The sequence below is a fragment of the Haliotis cracherodii genome, unplaced genomic scaffold (genome assembly GCF_022045235.1).
Source record: "Haliotis cracherodii isolate W230 unplaced genomic scaffold, xgHalCrac1.p SCAF_17, whole genome shotgun sequence".
NCBI lineage: Eukaryota > Metazoa > Mollusca > Gastropoda > Lepetellida > Haliotidae > Haliotis > Haliotis cracherodii.
The window spans coordinates 17715622-17731403 of record NW_027266272.1 but is presented as its reverse complement, the minus strand read 5'-3'; the positions used below and the strand labels follow the sequence as shown (position 1 = coordinate 17731403).

Sequence of the window (15782 nt, the reverse complement as noted above, 5' to 3'; positions counted from 1 at the left end):
AATTACCGCCAAAGACAATGAATAGATCTTCATTGTTCACCCCCCCCCCCCTTTATAAAAAAAGCTGTATCCGCCATTGCATGGGTACATTGTGTGAAACCCATTTCTGGTGTCCCCGCCGTGATATTGCTGGATTATTGCTAAAAGCGGCGTAAAAACATACTCACTCACTTTCAGTCTCTATATATTTATTGCCGTGTCAATGTTCCCACTTTGTATCTGATTATATAAATCTGTTAGACAGGACTGCCTACATAACAAATTGATCCTAGATCGGGCCTCGCAAACTCCAGTGCGTGTGCAAGTATCCGACCACGTGGTTTGCGTCGACGCTTGGTTCTATAAATGGAAGTCACGTGATTATCTGCGATAGTGAATGGTAACTAAACAACACGTGTAGGAAAATGTGACGTTTGGATTGATCTAGGTCAATACTCCCATCTCGTTGTGGATCAGACAGTCGGGTACGCTAGCTGGTGTCTTCGAAGCTGTGGAGAAAGTTTGCAGGTAGATAATGATTTGAAATTGGTGCGATTGGTTATGATTTTAGTCAATGCTTAGCGCGAGTTAATCACCTGTCAGTGTCACAGTGTCAGCTGTCAAAACAATGACACGGTCAATGGCAAGTCGTGATCACTGGCCGGGAACGTCACTAATGTGAACTAATCACAAAGGCTGCCTAATGAAAAAAAGTCTGATGTAAACCCAGCGCTCAATTTCTTCACACGTGAAACTAAATAGTCCCGTTTGAGTAAGCGCGTCCCTTATGTTAATTTCAACGAGGTTGTACACTAAGTGGTCATTTAACAGTTTTACATATTGTAGCTATGCTAAGTTTCATTACGGTGCTAAATAACAATATTATTTATGTCCATGGTTTCAGTCGCACAGACTTCACTAGATCTATCAAAGAGTATTGTTGTGTAACACTTTCGAATATTGACATCTCAAGTTATTTTGCCCACTGTGTCAAAATTATTGGTCACAATACGATTTGTTTGCTAGGGATTACTTAGAGTGAGTGAGAATGTTTTTTATGTCGCTTTTCCAGCAATATCACAGGACACCAGAAATGGGGTTCACACATTGTACTCATGTCGGGATTCGAACTTGGGTCTTTGGCATGACGAGTGAACGCTTTAACCAGTACTCTACCTGACCGCCCCGCATTACTAAAAGTTAATAGATGACAAAGTAGAGATAATTTATGTATAAGGATCTATACCGAAACGTCGCTTTTACAGTACTAGTAAATAAATAAATTGTTATCCATTAATTATATCTACTTGATCACTATACAATTAGTATATAATAGATTTTCATTGAAATCTATGAATCACGTTTAGAAGTTGAAGAAGACAAAGGCATGAAACGTTTATGCAAAATATCTTTTTTATTGTTTGAGGGCTGGGACGGGTAATTTGGGTACTCGGGTCGAGTGGGTACTGAGCAGGACCCAGGTAGTCCTGTGGGTACCCGGACCCATGGTTAGTCACGTGATATATATTGTTTCATGACAAAAATTCACTATATAACTGCATGGTTAAACAACAACTTTAAGTCTCTAATGTTCGCGTTTCTTCATGACTATGAACGCATATCCAGTATTGTTAGGATCTGTTAATATTAGATACACTTTGGCAAATGCAAATGAAAGTTAGAACCGTGATTGTTAATTTTGGAAAAGACTTAATTTCTTTCCAATTATACATGCTAATCATAACAGTGTTGTAATGGTGCGCGAGAGGGCATTTTGAATGTTTGACTGTCCCCACTCCTAGTGACCCTCATGGAAACTGTCTCCCCTTACTCCACGGTTCATGCACAGGGTCAACATTGGTCAGATTGTTATTTGTGTGCCTTCAGTCAGCAGCAACTATACTTAAACACACAGTATAGAGCAGATACTGGGGTATGTACGATTGTAGGACATCACTGTAAGGTATGTACGATTGTAGGACATCACTGCAGGGTATGCAGGATTGTAGGACATCACTGCAGGGTATGTACGATTGTAGGACATCACTGTAGGGTATGTACGATTGTAGGACATCACTGTAGGGTATGTATGATTGTAGGACATCACTGTAGGGTATGTATGATTGTAGGACATCACTGCGGGGTATGTACGATTGTAGGACATCACTGTAGGGTATGTACGATTGTAGGACATCACTGTAGGGTATGCAGGATTGTAGGACATCACTGTAGGGTATGTACGATTGTAGGACATCACTGTAGGGTATGCAGGATTGTAGGACATCACTGTAGGGTATGCAGGATTGTAGGACATCACTGTAGGGTATGTACGATTGTAGGACATCACTGTAGGGTATGCAGGATTGTAGCCACTGTAGATTGTATAGGCCTGTGTCAAACCAACATTAGTCTGTGAAAACATGTTTTTTAAATAATTGTGATTTATGTATCTCAAAGGAAACTTTCCTACTCTGCTGTTTTCATGTGGAATCAACAACACTAGACTTGGTATGGTTTGATCTAGACTTGCTTTTGCGTTTAGTAAAACAATAATTAAAAAAACATATTCCACAGTCATGACACAGGTCTAAAACTACATGTAAAGTCAGACTTTTTGAAAACTTAATCTACCAACTCCCAAAAATAGAAAAACAACAAATAATTTACTTTTGCTATCAATATAAATGAAGTACAGTAAACTAAGTTTATAACAAACATTCTTATAACGAACTGACGGATATAACAAACTATTTTTGGGTCCTGTCAATTTGCTGTATATATTCCCTACATTTGCTAACACCGAACTATGGTTATAACGAATTAAAATTATTGCTATCTTTGAGTTCGTTATAACCGTAGTAAACTGTACTTAAAATACTACAATTAAATTAGTTTTATCCTACCTACTTAATATTTTGATTAAATACAAAAATAATAATTTGCAATTGTTTATTGTATTTTTTCGGCCTACTGACCTGATTTTTTTGGCCAAACTATAAATGACAGCCTTATTATAAGACAGAGTGAGTTATTCCAGCCTGTGTGGGCTGGCAACTGAGAACTCAGAGACAAACCGAGATATGGGTCATTTGACCAGTCAACTGTGAAAAGATTGGCAGGGTTGCGTAAGCATGTGGACTGAATCATCCCTATTGAAGTGAGGGTCATTCAGGCTTCATACAGACAGACAGACAGATTGTTTATTATGGTCTCACCTCATTGAATACATTGAGTGCACAGTAAAAATGTCAATAAAATCTGAGCCACTCCTCTTTGGAGTTATGAGAGACTGTTGTATATATGTATAATGAACAAAGATGTTCGTATTATATACATTCAGTTAAATATGCATGTACAGGAAGACATGGAAAAAGTTATACATAGATACTGAGAAGTTGTTAATGGCTATATACATAAGAGTTTCGCTTTAAAAGTATAAAATGGCAGGTTTTGGCAGTTATATAAGAAGGCAAACATTGGGGTTGGATGATATATAACTTAATTTTTGCAGGTCATTTAAATTTTAAGATTATTACATTCATTATTATTTCATACACTGACTTCTGACAGAGGCTATGCTGACTCAGGAACATGCACTTGATCATTAGTTGAGAAGGACAAGGTATGATACGGCCCTTTTTTGTCCAACAGGATCTACATTATTTAAGAAATTAGTGAAACTTGGAGATGTTGATAAAAGTATACTGAACCGCAAGAGAAACATCACCATGGATAGATATATGAGAAACCTTATTTGTCCAAACGGGGCGGTCGGGTAGCCTAGTGGTTAAAGCGTTTGCCTGACACGCTGAAGACCCGGGTACGATTCCCGACATGGGTACAGTGTGTGAAGCCCATTTCTGTTTTCCCCGCTGTGATATTGCTGAAATATTGTTAAAAGCGGCGTAAAACCATACTTACTCACTCACTATTTGTCCAAACACTGTAAACATACTTTGAGAAATATTTAAAAGATGAAGATGAAAAGATAAAAGGCAAAACTGATCATCAAGGTTGAAATTAAAGTGTCAAATGTTCTTAAAGTGAAACACAACACTAATCTCGGAGAAAATGGCATCACAAGTCAGTATCTCGTGTGTCCGCCATGTGCATTGATGACTGCCGTGCAACGTCGATACATGGAATGGATGAGGTGGTTGATGAAGGCCATAGGCACTTGAGCCCACACTCTGAGGAACGCCTGACACAGTTCAGCTGCAGTTGTCGGCCTTGATCGGACGTCATTCAGCCGTTTTTGAATCTCGTCCCAAGGGTGCTCAAGGGGACATAAATTGGGACTGAGGGCAGGCAACTGCATGGTTTTGATGCCATTCTGCTGGAGGAAGTCTCTTGTTGCTCTCGCAGTGTGGGCATGCTGAAACTCGTGGTTGCGGCGACGTGCCAAATGAGGTATGGCGTGTGGTCTCAAGACTTGATCAATGTACCAAGCTGCTGTGACAACATTGCCTCACCCTGGACCGATGTTCTGGAAGACGACAGGGCCGACCCTCTGTGCAAGACCAATTCCACACCATGATCCTCGGACCAGCCCGCGAGTCTCTCTTAACAACACAATCACTGTGTCGCCAGACCCTCTCTGCTAACTGCTGTTGAGATACAGTAACGGCTCTCGTGTGAGAAGAGGACTCTTCTCCACTGCTGGTGGTGCCAATGCTGTGTTGACCACTGAAGACAGTCCCAGCGATGACGTGGTGTCAGAATGGGTCCTTTGTGTGGCCTGTGACAGTGGAGGTGTCTGCTCGTCAATCGTCGACGCACGGTGTCCACACTTATGTGTCGCTGATGTGTCCCCATGCAGCGTTAGAAATTGGCATCAGTCCTATACTCCTTGCCAAACTGCCCAATAGTTAAGGTGTCATAAGGACTAGTAGAAATTTGCCATTTTCAAGGGTTTTGCTATATGTTATCATTATAAGGACTAGTGGACTAAAACTGTTAGTTTCTACCCCTGCCATGGTCTGTCAAGCAGTTTCCGCAGCAGTATCAAAGCAATCTTGAAGATGCTGAAGATTTATATATATAAATAAGGCATAAAACACTTTTTAGGGTAATGGAAGGAAGAACCTGCTGGTATGTTCTTTCTGTAAAACATGATTTTCAGTTAAAAACAAATTTAATTGTCCACTGGACATACTGAATGCCCTTAAAAAAAATGTGTAGTGAAAAGAAAGAAATTGTTTTGCTCCTCTGAGTGAAAATTTATGTAGGTTTTTTGCTGTGTCCTCACTAATGGGTCGCTGATGTCGAGCAATTTCCGCAGCATTAACAAAGCGATCTTGAAGATGCTGACGATTCCCGACGTCGATTGGTGACCCTTGACCTTCCACAACGTGGTCGGTCATCTGAAACTCACGTGCATCAGGTAACCATGGCTGTTGCCGTGATGCGTTTGGGCGATCGGTCATCTGCTTTGTTTTTTTATCATCAAATTTTCACAAGGTAATGTTAAATTTTAGAAGCTTTGACAAAAATTACCCAGATATTTAAATGACAACTTTTCATGCACTGTTACTTGGGGTGATGTTTCTTTTGCGGTTCAGTATATAAAACAATCATCTCAGGGTCACCGACTTGCTGATAGTTAGATTTTCTCTTAAACTTGGAAAATTAAACTTTGTCACTTATTTGGTATTTCTTGTGAATCTTACAAGTTCAAGAAAGAAAAAAATATAAAAAATTTGAACATATTTGATGATGTTTTGTACCATTATTTGAAGGTTTTCTGTGACTAAATATTTCACATTTTCTGTGAATTAAATGCGAAAAATGCGCGTGGTCTTTGTTTGCATTATTTTAACATCGCATTTATATCAACAATAAGACATTTTGGATAGCAGAAATACCAACTTAGACATATGCTGAAAAAATACAGCTATGTATTCCACAACACTGATTTCTTTAGCAGCACTTGTAGTAAGTATATAAACATTGTCATTCAAACACAAATTACATCCTGTGAATTGTCACTGCTGTGGTCAAGACAAGCGTTTTACTCACTTATGTCATCACTGATCACACCTGCAAGTCCCTACAGACGCCACCCACACAACACGGTGTCTTTGTTCTTTGCGACTGCGTCAAAGGCCGACACAATCCAGCAAGCATGTATTGTTTTAGCGGAAGTACTCTACTCAGCGCTATTAAGCGGTGCTATTTGGTTGGTGATTGAATTAATGTAAGGATGGATTACGGTGTGGATTCTTCTGTAAACCTGACAGATGACATTTTCTTTATATATAAATCCACTGATTCTTGAGAGGAGGGGGGTGTCGCATTCATATTGAGTCGCATTTTTGGCTAGGGACCAGTGGTTGCATTCTTTTGGAGACGCATTAGTTTCACGATTTACAGTATATAATTGTCTTTATTCGTGTTTGATAATATTTATTATTTCTTTTACAGAATTTAACAAAGATTTCCAATAACTGACCGTCCAGAATGTCGGCGAGTGAGAAAGTTCCTCTCCTTAAGGGGGACACTGCGAGGGACAGCCATGTATATGTCAATGTGCCACCAAGGGGGCAGTCTGAGACAACAATTGATGGATCATTGGAAGTCAGAGAAAACAAAATTTACGAGCCCTACATTGCAAAAAGACGAGAACAGTCCCATCATAGGAAAAGCTACAGTGAAGGGGTGGATCCCATCCATCTGTCGTGGGAAAATGTAAATGTTTATGTGAAATCGGAGAGAAAGAAGTGTTGTGGCGGAGGTTCGGAAGCAGTCAAACAGAAACAGATATTACGCAATGGTAAGGAAGTTGTACTAAAGAATTAATGGAAGTCAGTGGGTCCCCACCTTCCTGAAGCAAGAGCGTCCACTAGCAATCTCATTATAAACAGATCTTAGTCCTCGCTGCTGCTAAACAAAGATCTGAGGACATCCCATTACGGGTCACGTCAGACCGACCTTTCGCAAACTCTGACCAACCTATGGAATTACTGTCAAGAAGTTGACATTAGCCAATCAGAAGGCAGCTTTCTCGTGCTTTACGGCACTAATTTCAAATTGGCGACTACGCTTCGAAACATATTTTGACAAATTCTCGCTTAACAATTTGAAACCTGAACAAAAGAACATTCTCGAATGGCTAATATATGGTCTAGATAGTATAGATTAGGTCGTTAAGCCCGTAACTATCGTTTGGAATACCCCATTTTAAAGTTTTTGAGGCTGCATGATTAGAAATCACATTCCGACTGTCACTTTCATGATCTGTTAAGCGACGCTCTCATTGGTCGTGAACCTTAATGGGATGTCCTCAGATCTTTGTTTAACGGTAGCGAGAACTAAGATCTGATTTTAATGAGATTGGTCCACTAGCCTTTTCATCCAAGTCTTGTTTCCACCCTTGCCACATCAAGCTCATTTTCCTGTGCTAAATATGATTGGACTATCGCACATATCGATCCACGACTGGTACACCTTTGTAAGAAACGTGCCTGTCTTTGTTGACATGTCTTTTTCATCTTTGTAACCCCCAATGATTGTCTGTTTTTGTGTCAGGGATGCAATCTCGAAAGTTTTCAATATCAGATCGACTAGGTCGTCGCAATGGTAGTTGTCATCTTTGTGAAGCTATACGAGATAAGAACAGTGATCTTATTGGATATCACATTTCCATTACAAGGGGCACAACTCGTGATCTATGCGATCTACCTACCAGGGCCAAGCCAAGCTATGTGGCCGTGATGTGGCAAGGGTAGAAACTAGGATTTGATATGGGCTAGAGGACATGCTTGCCTCAGAAGATGGTGGGTCCCAGTCATTGTCCTCTGTTAACGACTAAATATATAGTGCTTTATACAAGTTATAGATTAAAATATACAGCTTAACTCCTGGTAAAGATACTGTTCTAGCTGACACGCTTAGTTTAAAACAAATTTAATTGTCCACTCAGTGGACTCCACTGGACATGCTGATGCCACTAAAAAAGATGTGCAGTGAAAAGAAATAAAATTGGTTTGCACCTCTGTGAGAAAAATTATGTAGTGTTTTTTGCAGTGGCTGAAAAAATATTATGTCTAGGGCTGTTACGATTCACTCTCGTATTTGGTGAATCGAACCGTATCCATTCATGAATTGAATTCGTTATTCGTGGCCACTAAAATCGAATATTTATGAATATGCAAGCATATGCATTTACATAAAAAAAATACCCATAAGAACATATTTTATGCATAGATTTCTTCATAAGACAACACTCTTATACTATTTAATTTGACAGCATTGTGGTCACTGGTCATTGTTGCATTTGAGTAGATACAAGTACCTGGATAAATGCAGTATATAAATGAATAATATATTTAATAATATATTAAAAATCAACAAACCATGTCAAATAATTCATGTTGTTGTTGCCTCACTGAACATGCTGAATATGACAAATGATACATCAACTGCTGACTTGTTATTGTATTCATGAATTAATATTCGTATTCGTTACCCTATATTCATGATACGAATCGTATTCGCCTCATAGTGTATTCGTTGCAGCCCTAATTATGTCTCTCACAAAAAAAAAGAAGTCCCCATCCCTAGACTAGTACATGGTTGGTCCGTTAACATCTACAGAATCTGCAGTGGAAGGTGTGTACAGGGGTACAACACACTACTGATATGTCTAATCTAGACTGACCCACATGCGACAGTTGGCTAATCACATCCTGCTGGTCATCATCAAGGTCAGGTCAGGTCAGGTCAGGAGCATGGAGATGAAGAGACAAAATTCCCCCACTAGAATAGGGACCGACCATTTGTTGTTCTGTTGGCGGGCCTGGGACTTTGTATCACAATTAGATATTTTTTCAGCTGCAGCTACAAAGCCGGATATTTTTATACCCCGCCCAACAAAGTTGGCAGGGGATATAGAAACGGGCTGGACGTCCATCCGTCCGTCCGTCACGTTTCGTTTCAGGAGCATAACTGAGAAACCATTCAAAATCTTTTCATGAAACTTTGCAGGTCTGTCAGGTACATGCTGAACTGGTGCATTTGGCTATTTAGAAATGATAGAAATTTTTATTTTTTACGTTTCCATGGCAACAAGATGGACTTAGGTGCCAAACTCTTCTTTTTTTTACAATTTCCATGACAAGTTCCACCTCGGTTAAAAAACATTGGGGTTTGTTAAGATTTAATTATGTCATAAATTCTGCAACAGGGGCGGGGGATTTAGCCACGTTAGTTTCAAACTCTTGTTTTATTTAAAACTAAGAGCCTGATTTTTTTATGAAAAACACCTTGCAACAATGTAATTTTGTGGCAGGCAGTTTCTTTTTCTTTTTTTTATGGTCTGAAGCATAATTATTTATTTCAAGAATTTGGGAGGACAGTTAATGTTTTTTTGATAAAATCTCCAGGTCCCCCAGAATATCAAATGGTAGGTCCCTCACTTGGTTTTTGCACTTGCGTGTGGAGAACAAAATGTAAATTACACCAGTGAAGATATCAGATCTGTTGTTTTGAAAATATTGCAAAGAACACTAACATAGAACTGTATAAAATATGCAAACATATACATATCGAAAATGACAACAGAAGAAATCAGATCTTCTTCTGCTTTGAAAATATTGCAAATCACACTGACAGTGAACTACAGATTGGCATGTATTTGCTTAAAATATGCCCAACCCCCTATTACACGTCCCTACAAGTACCCACTGAAGGCCTCATGATCAAGAGTTGGCTAAAAAACGTCCAATTGGAATTGTTTTACCGGAGCCCTGACAAAAAGTATTTAGATACACGTATCAAATGATCTTGTCACGCCTACACTGAAGTTGACTGAAGCTTTGAATAATAGTAAGGAGGGATGTGACTTGTTGTGTAACCATGGAGTTAAAGTGAAATTTTGTCATTAAATAATATATCACGTGACTAACCACGGGTCCGGGGAATCCTGTGAGTACCCGGGTCCCACTCAGTACCCACCTGACCCGAGTACCCGAGTTACCCGTCCCAGCCCTAGTGCATGCACATTGCTACATAAGTATTCTTCAGAGTTTGGAAGTCTTGAACCTCCATCTCTTTGGGCTTTCCCAGTTCTTATCTGACACGCTGTGATATAACTGGGTTGTGAACTTCACTCAATCACTTGTGTGGGAGTATAATCAACAATGACTCTGATAGAAAGCCCAGCCCTAGTCCTTACCATGCTTACTGATTTTTGTTTAAACAGTGAATGCAGGCATCATCCAAAAAGGTATCACAAATGTTCTGAGAACTTTGCAGATTTATGATTTTAAGAAATATCCATTTATGTGGTATCATGTCTTTTATAAATATTAAGTAGTGTGGCAGAAGGTGAGCTTCTGTACCTGTTGTATGTAGTAGCAAATCATGTATACCTGTGCACTTTGTGTTTCAGTGACAGGAATGGTGAAACCGGGGTCACTCCTTGCTATTATAGGGGCCAGGTAAGTGTCACTGATTGTAAACCTAGTTTGCCTATTGTATTGCATCTTCCCGAGACAAGAGAGTTACCGTATATGACCGCGGATAAGCCGACCCCGTAGATAAGCCGAGGTGCTAACTTGACCATTGAAATACGAGAGAAAATGATATGACCCGCAGATAAGCCGAACCAGGAATTGAAAGGCGAAAAACACTGCGAAGTCGGACTGCAAGACATGTGCCGGTACTCGCAGATATTCAAAAATATAAGATGAAAAACGTTGTAATTATATTGAAAAAGTCATTATTATTTCTAATAAAGATTTAACAAACCAGTCATCCACTTTCATAATGTGGGAAGCTGTTTCTCGTTGTTTTTTTTAATCTCATAATGATCGTTATATGTTGCCATCAACAACAAGCGCCATTTTGTGAATCGGTGTATATAGAATTATGAACCCGTGAGAAAATATATCAGCCAGAGCGAGTTTGAATTCAGCATCGTAAGCATGGCGTATTCGTTTCAAACTCATGATGAGAATGTCAGTCAGTAAAAATATACTAACTTTTATAACCCCCTTTACACCACTATTGTATGTTAATCCAATTGAATTAAATAAACTATCATACTATGAACACCATCACTTACTCACAGGCTTCTCCAGTTTATTAACCTAATCTCTCGAAAACAAAGGAATTAAGCCCCTACTCCCAACACGATAGCTAAGCACCCACAACTTGAAAATGTTTGTGTAAACAACATGACAATACCAATCGGCCCGTTATTATCAATGCTCATTTCCTTGTGTACCGTGTTGCTTTTTAAACAACAGGAAGCAATCACAGTGATCACCGTTTGTGACGTCACAGGAAACAGCTGATCACATGTTTTTGCAAATGGCGAACGGAATAACTCGCCGATACAGTTGTTTATTTGCCTCTTTCAATAAAGGTAGACACTTGTTCATTATCAATTTATGAACTTTGCAAAACGTACGTAATAGCTATTGGCGATTTCATCTGGGGATTATATATTATAGCTGTGAATTACATATATTGTTACATGTAAAAATTGTGGAGTTTACGAAGAACGATAAACTTTGAACATTCAATTGAAAACTTATTATCGGAAGAAGTAACATGTATAACAATTTTTTAATAATGACAACATTGGTGTATAATAATAACTTTATTGATAAATTATAACAATAATGGCTCTAGTCGTGGCAACTTCCAAACTTTCGGGAAGTTGTGATCTATCGGACCGTCATTCAGGCGATGTTTCTGACAGATTACGATCTGAAAAATACTATCATGAAAGTGTATCCCGTGGATAAGCCGACCCCTTTCTACAGAATCTTTTTTCTGGTCCTCAAAATTCGGCTTATACGCGGTCATATACGGTAACTGACTTTAAAAGTCCAGTTTCCACCCTTGCCAAACTAGGCTGGAATTCCTGGGCTCGATTGTAGCGCCACCAGTGGTTATTATGAGTTATGTCCCTTTTGAGCCTCTCCTATGGACCAATCCCATTCTATCACTTGCATTTGTTTCAAACAAAATGGCGGCGCCCAGTCAAGCTGATCTGATCGATAATCAAGATCTATACTGTGATAAAACTAGCTCAGTCTTACATTGCGAAGTGCATCAAGTCACGCGAGCACCTTGATTAAAAACATGAAAAGGTTTGGAAAATATCTGTTGACTACGAGTTGGCGGTGCACATGTATTGCAAATCCTGCTATCGACCGAAATCTGCAGGACAGTTTACGAACCGGATTTCGATTTCGTTCCGAGATTTTGATTGGACTATGCATAGACTCGTTAGTCCAGCCAAAATGTAACTCCATAATACCAGCCTAGTTCGACAAGGGTGGAAACTGGATTCTCTTGCCTCGGGAAGCTGATTGTATTGCAGGTATCTTTCTATCTCATAGTAACCTTGTGAGAGGTACTACTTTCAAGTGAGACCTGCTTTGAGGTTTCACTTTTGAATTGTAAAACCTAGGTTTTACAATTGAAGTGTTATAAACTGGCCTTTTGGTGTAAATAGAATGTTAATTTTTGATTGGTTTTTGATTGGTTAAATGTCACAATTCTTTTTCACTGTAACCCACTGTTTCCCCACTGAACCACCAGGGTGGGTGATGAAAGGTTGTTCAATTTTAAGTGCCATGACTTCAGTTGTGTGCATGCTGCATGTGCTTTTCCTCTAACACGCCTTGATCGAATTCCTTTTGTACCGCAACACACTGTATTGTTTCACTATATTTAAAGATTGAGTAGCGTAGCAAATCAAATTTGCAAAAGAAGATCAAGGATGGGTAATTTGAGATCGCGAGAAATACAGAAAAAATGGATCCAGGGGTTAGTGTAGGTTTACCCAAATTCGAGCCCTGGAGATATAGGGGATTGCAGTGATAAGATTTTTTTTCCCTCAAATATAAAGCAGAGTCAGCGCCCCAAGTTTGTTGAAAGTCATTCTGTTTCCTTCTCTATGCAGGTGTTTTTTTATCATTCGGTCTTGCAAACAAACTAAAAAAATTCTAAGGCCTATCAACCAATTAGTGTTTCCCACATATCTGGTAAATTTAGGATTGTTTGATTAGTTTTCTGTAGTCAGATTTAGCTGTTTGTTTTGTGACAGATGCTAGCCAGGTGCTTGTCAGGTCGGGTTATTACAAAACTTTTTTTAAAACGATACAGAATTATTCCTAGTCAGTTGATACATCACGTAAGGGCATATGGTGTATTGTGTCGTGAGGTGTAAATTCACAATGTATCGATAAATTGGACAATAGTGACACCCCTCTTAATGTTTATTTATTAAACATTTATGTTATTATTTTCTATATTCATTAGCTGGTGTATATAAGCATGGTGTCATATTGGGTGTTATTGTGCATGGTATGTTTTAAAAAAAGAAGCAGATCCAGGATTTTAAAAAAGGGAGGGAAATGGAAGTGACTTGTCCGTGGGCACTGTTAGCATGAAAGGTGTCCACATAAACAATGAAAACTTTTTATGATCATCGAAACTTGTTGAGTTCGGCATCATTGGCTAGGAGGCTGTTAGACATGGCCAGGAGACCAGTCGACCAGTGATGTCTGGATGGACTTATGCTATCTCTCTAGTTGGTTGTTTGTTTGTTGTTTAACGCCACACTCAGCAATATTCCAGCTATGTGATGGTGGTCTGTAAATAATCGAGTCTGGACCAGACAATCCAGTGATTGATATCATGAGCATCGATCCACACAAATGGGATCGATGACATGCTTCAACCAAGTCAGCGAGCCTGACCACCCGATCCGGTTAGTCGCCTTTTACGACAAGCATTGACGCCATTACAGCAAGCATGGGTTGCTGAAGGCTATCTCTCTGAATTGTGGACTTGTTGTAGTGACCTATAGTCTGTTTGCTGCAATATCGTACCGATGAAATACAATAGAGATAAAGGTCTGATTTTTAATGAGTTTGACCAACAAAGATGACCCATTATCAGGTACATGTACTCGAAGACGGGTTTTGAATCCACAGATTTTGACAAATGGAAGACCGAGCACCAAGCAGGGTAAATAAGCGGGCAGCATAAGTTCACTGGAAAATGAATCAACAGTCTTTTTGATTCAGTATACATGAGCTTATTACATTTTGGTTTTTTATTCACTAAATGCCTACAGAAAATGCAGAAACTGTGCTTAATCATTTTTATTTATGGTTTTGATATTTAAAATGACAGATATATATCATTCACACAGCTGCAATCACAATTAACATGATTAATAACGATTTTCCATTGTGCACTGATATATTCAATTTAACTGATCCATGTGATATGGTACCCATGTGTTTATCATGCTCTACCATGCAAGAAATATAATATATATTGGATTTTTAATATACATGTATACTAATGGAAAAAAGTAACTGTGCTTCATAGAAAGCTATGTAAATGTTATGTTATTGTAAATAACAGTATAATATTTGACAATTCAACTGATCAATGTTTCGTCATAACAAATTCATTGATAAAACCCACACCTCGTAACAGGAGACAGAGAGACACGTCCTAAAAGAAGGGTGGCGTAAAAACACAATTAGGCCAGGCCTTTTTTATTTTTAAGATTACGGATTTTTCAGCACAAAGTCCAGGGCAATCCTATCCTATAGACCGTATTTGACGTAATAAGCGCCCGGGGCGCTCTCAAAATTAGAAATAGGGGTTATTTATTAGAATATTATTTTGGTGAAAAAAAAGTTGGAAGATCGTAAATTTCGTGCTTTATGCTGACAGCCTGAAATGTTTATATACGACATATATATTTTTCAAGGATTTAATTGCCCATAATTAAGAGTGCATATAACACACGAGTGCGTATTATACACGAATAAATAGGTCTTGTGTACATTGATCAATCGGAAGGGGTGCTAATTGGATTGTTCACTTGCCAATATATAAGCAAATATCGCTGTGAACGCTTATTAGAGCGGGCGCTTATTGCGTCAAATACGGTAATTTATATTTTGGGATGTATCCCAAGACGCCAAATGTAACTTGTAATGCAGTCCACCAGCGCTCCGCCCTTCTGCAACATTTTATTCATGACGACATCATTATATCCATACATAATACTCCAGTAGAGTTCCACCAAATTGACAACTGCAAAGCTTGAATAACTCGTAATTAAGGATAACAGGGTGGGTGGGTGGGTGCAACAAACTACAGATGAATGCGCGAATATAACTATGTGTTGTACGGCTGAAAGCTGGAGAGCAAGTGCTGCGTGAGCTGATGCCACGCTACAAGATGTCATAGAAAATATAAACAAACGCTCCTATACCGGACGTGCCAAGGGCGGATCTAGGCCAGAGACGATGGCACCATGCAAATCAGCATGTAGACGTACAGAATGAAGGTATTTACCTGTAATAATAATAGCAGCGATGCCAAGCCTGACAAAGGCATTTAGTTCTAATCACTAAATGCTATTAACACGTTTGATGCATCAGTGACCAAAGTGATGACCGATGCAAATCCCTGTTGTGACTTGTACCATATGTTCCCGTGTTTTTTCAGGTGATCAATTGACTTTCCTTTGCATGTGTTTGTGATGGGTGCCGCCGATGGGGCAGGATACGCTCATCTTTTCGCAAGCACCTGGTATCATCACTGTTTGATAGTCATTCAGAAGCACATGCTCATTATATGGTCAGAATCATACATTCGTCCCTGCACTTAGCAGGGATATGTAATGAATATAGAATAGGTTTTGTCATCATCATCATCATCATCATCATCATCATCATTGGCTATCAAACTTTTATTTTCTTCATAGCGGTGCTGGCAAGTCAACTCTAATGAATGTTCTGACAAACAGAAATGTT

General features: G+C 39.1%; 1 protein-coding gene across 1 annotated transcript in view; it reads left to right on the top strand.

The window, feature by feature from the left end:
• The first annotated feature begins 432 nt into the window (after window positions 1-432).
• The window catches only part of LOC139464928 (protein white-like), a 39094-nt gene continuing 23744 nt past the window's right edge, over window positions 433-15782 (top strand). The window contains exons 1-4 of the mRNA XM_071246529.1: window positions 433-507; window positions 6403-6751; window positions 10370-10418; window positions 15734-15782. The exon at window positions 15734-15782 is cut by the window's right edge and continues 138 nt beyond it. Coding sequence (XP_071102630.1) covers window positions 6439-6751; window positions 10370-10418; window positions 15734-15782 — 411 coding nt within the window. The 5' untranslated portion in view covers window positions 433-507; window positions 6403-6438. The remainder of the gene's footprint in view (window positions 508-6402; window positions 6752-10369; window positions 10419-15733) is intronic.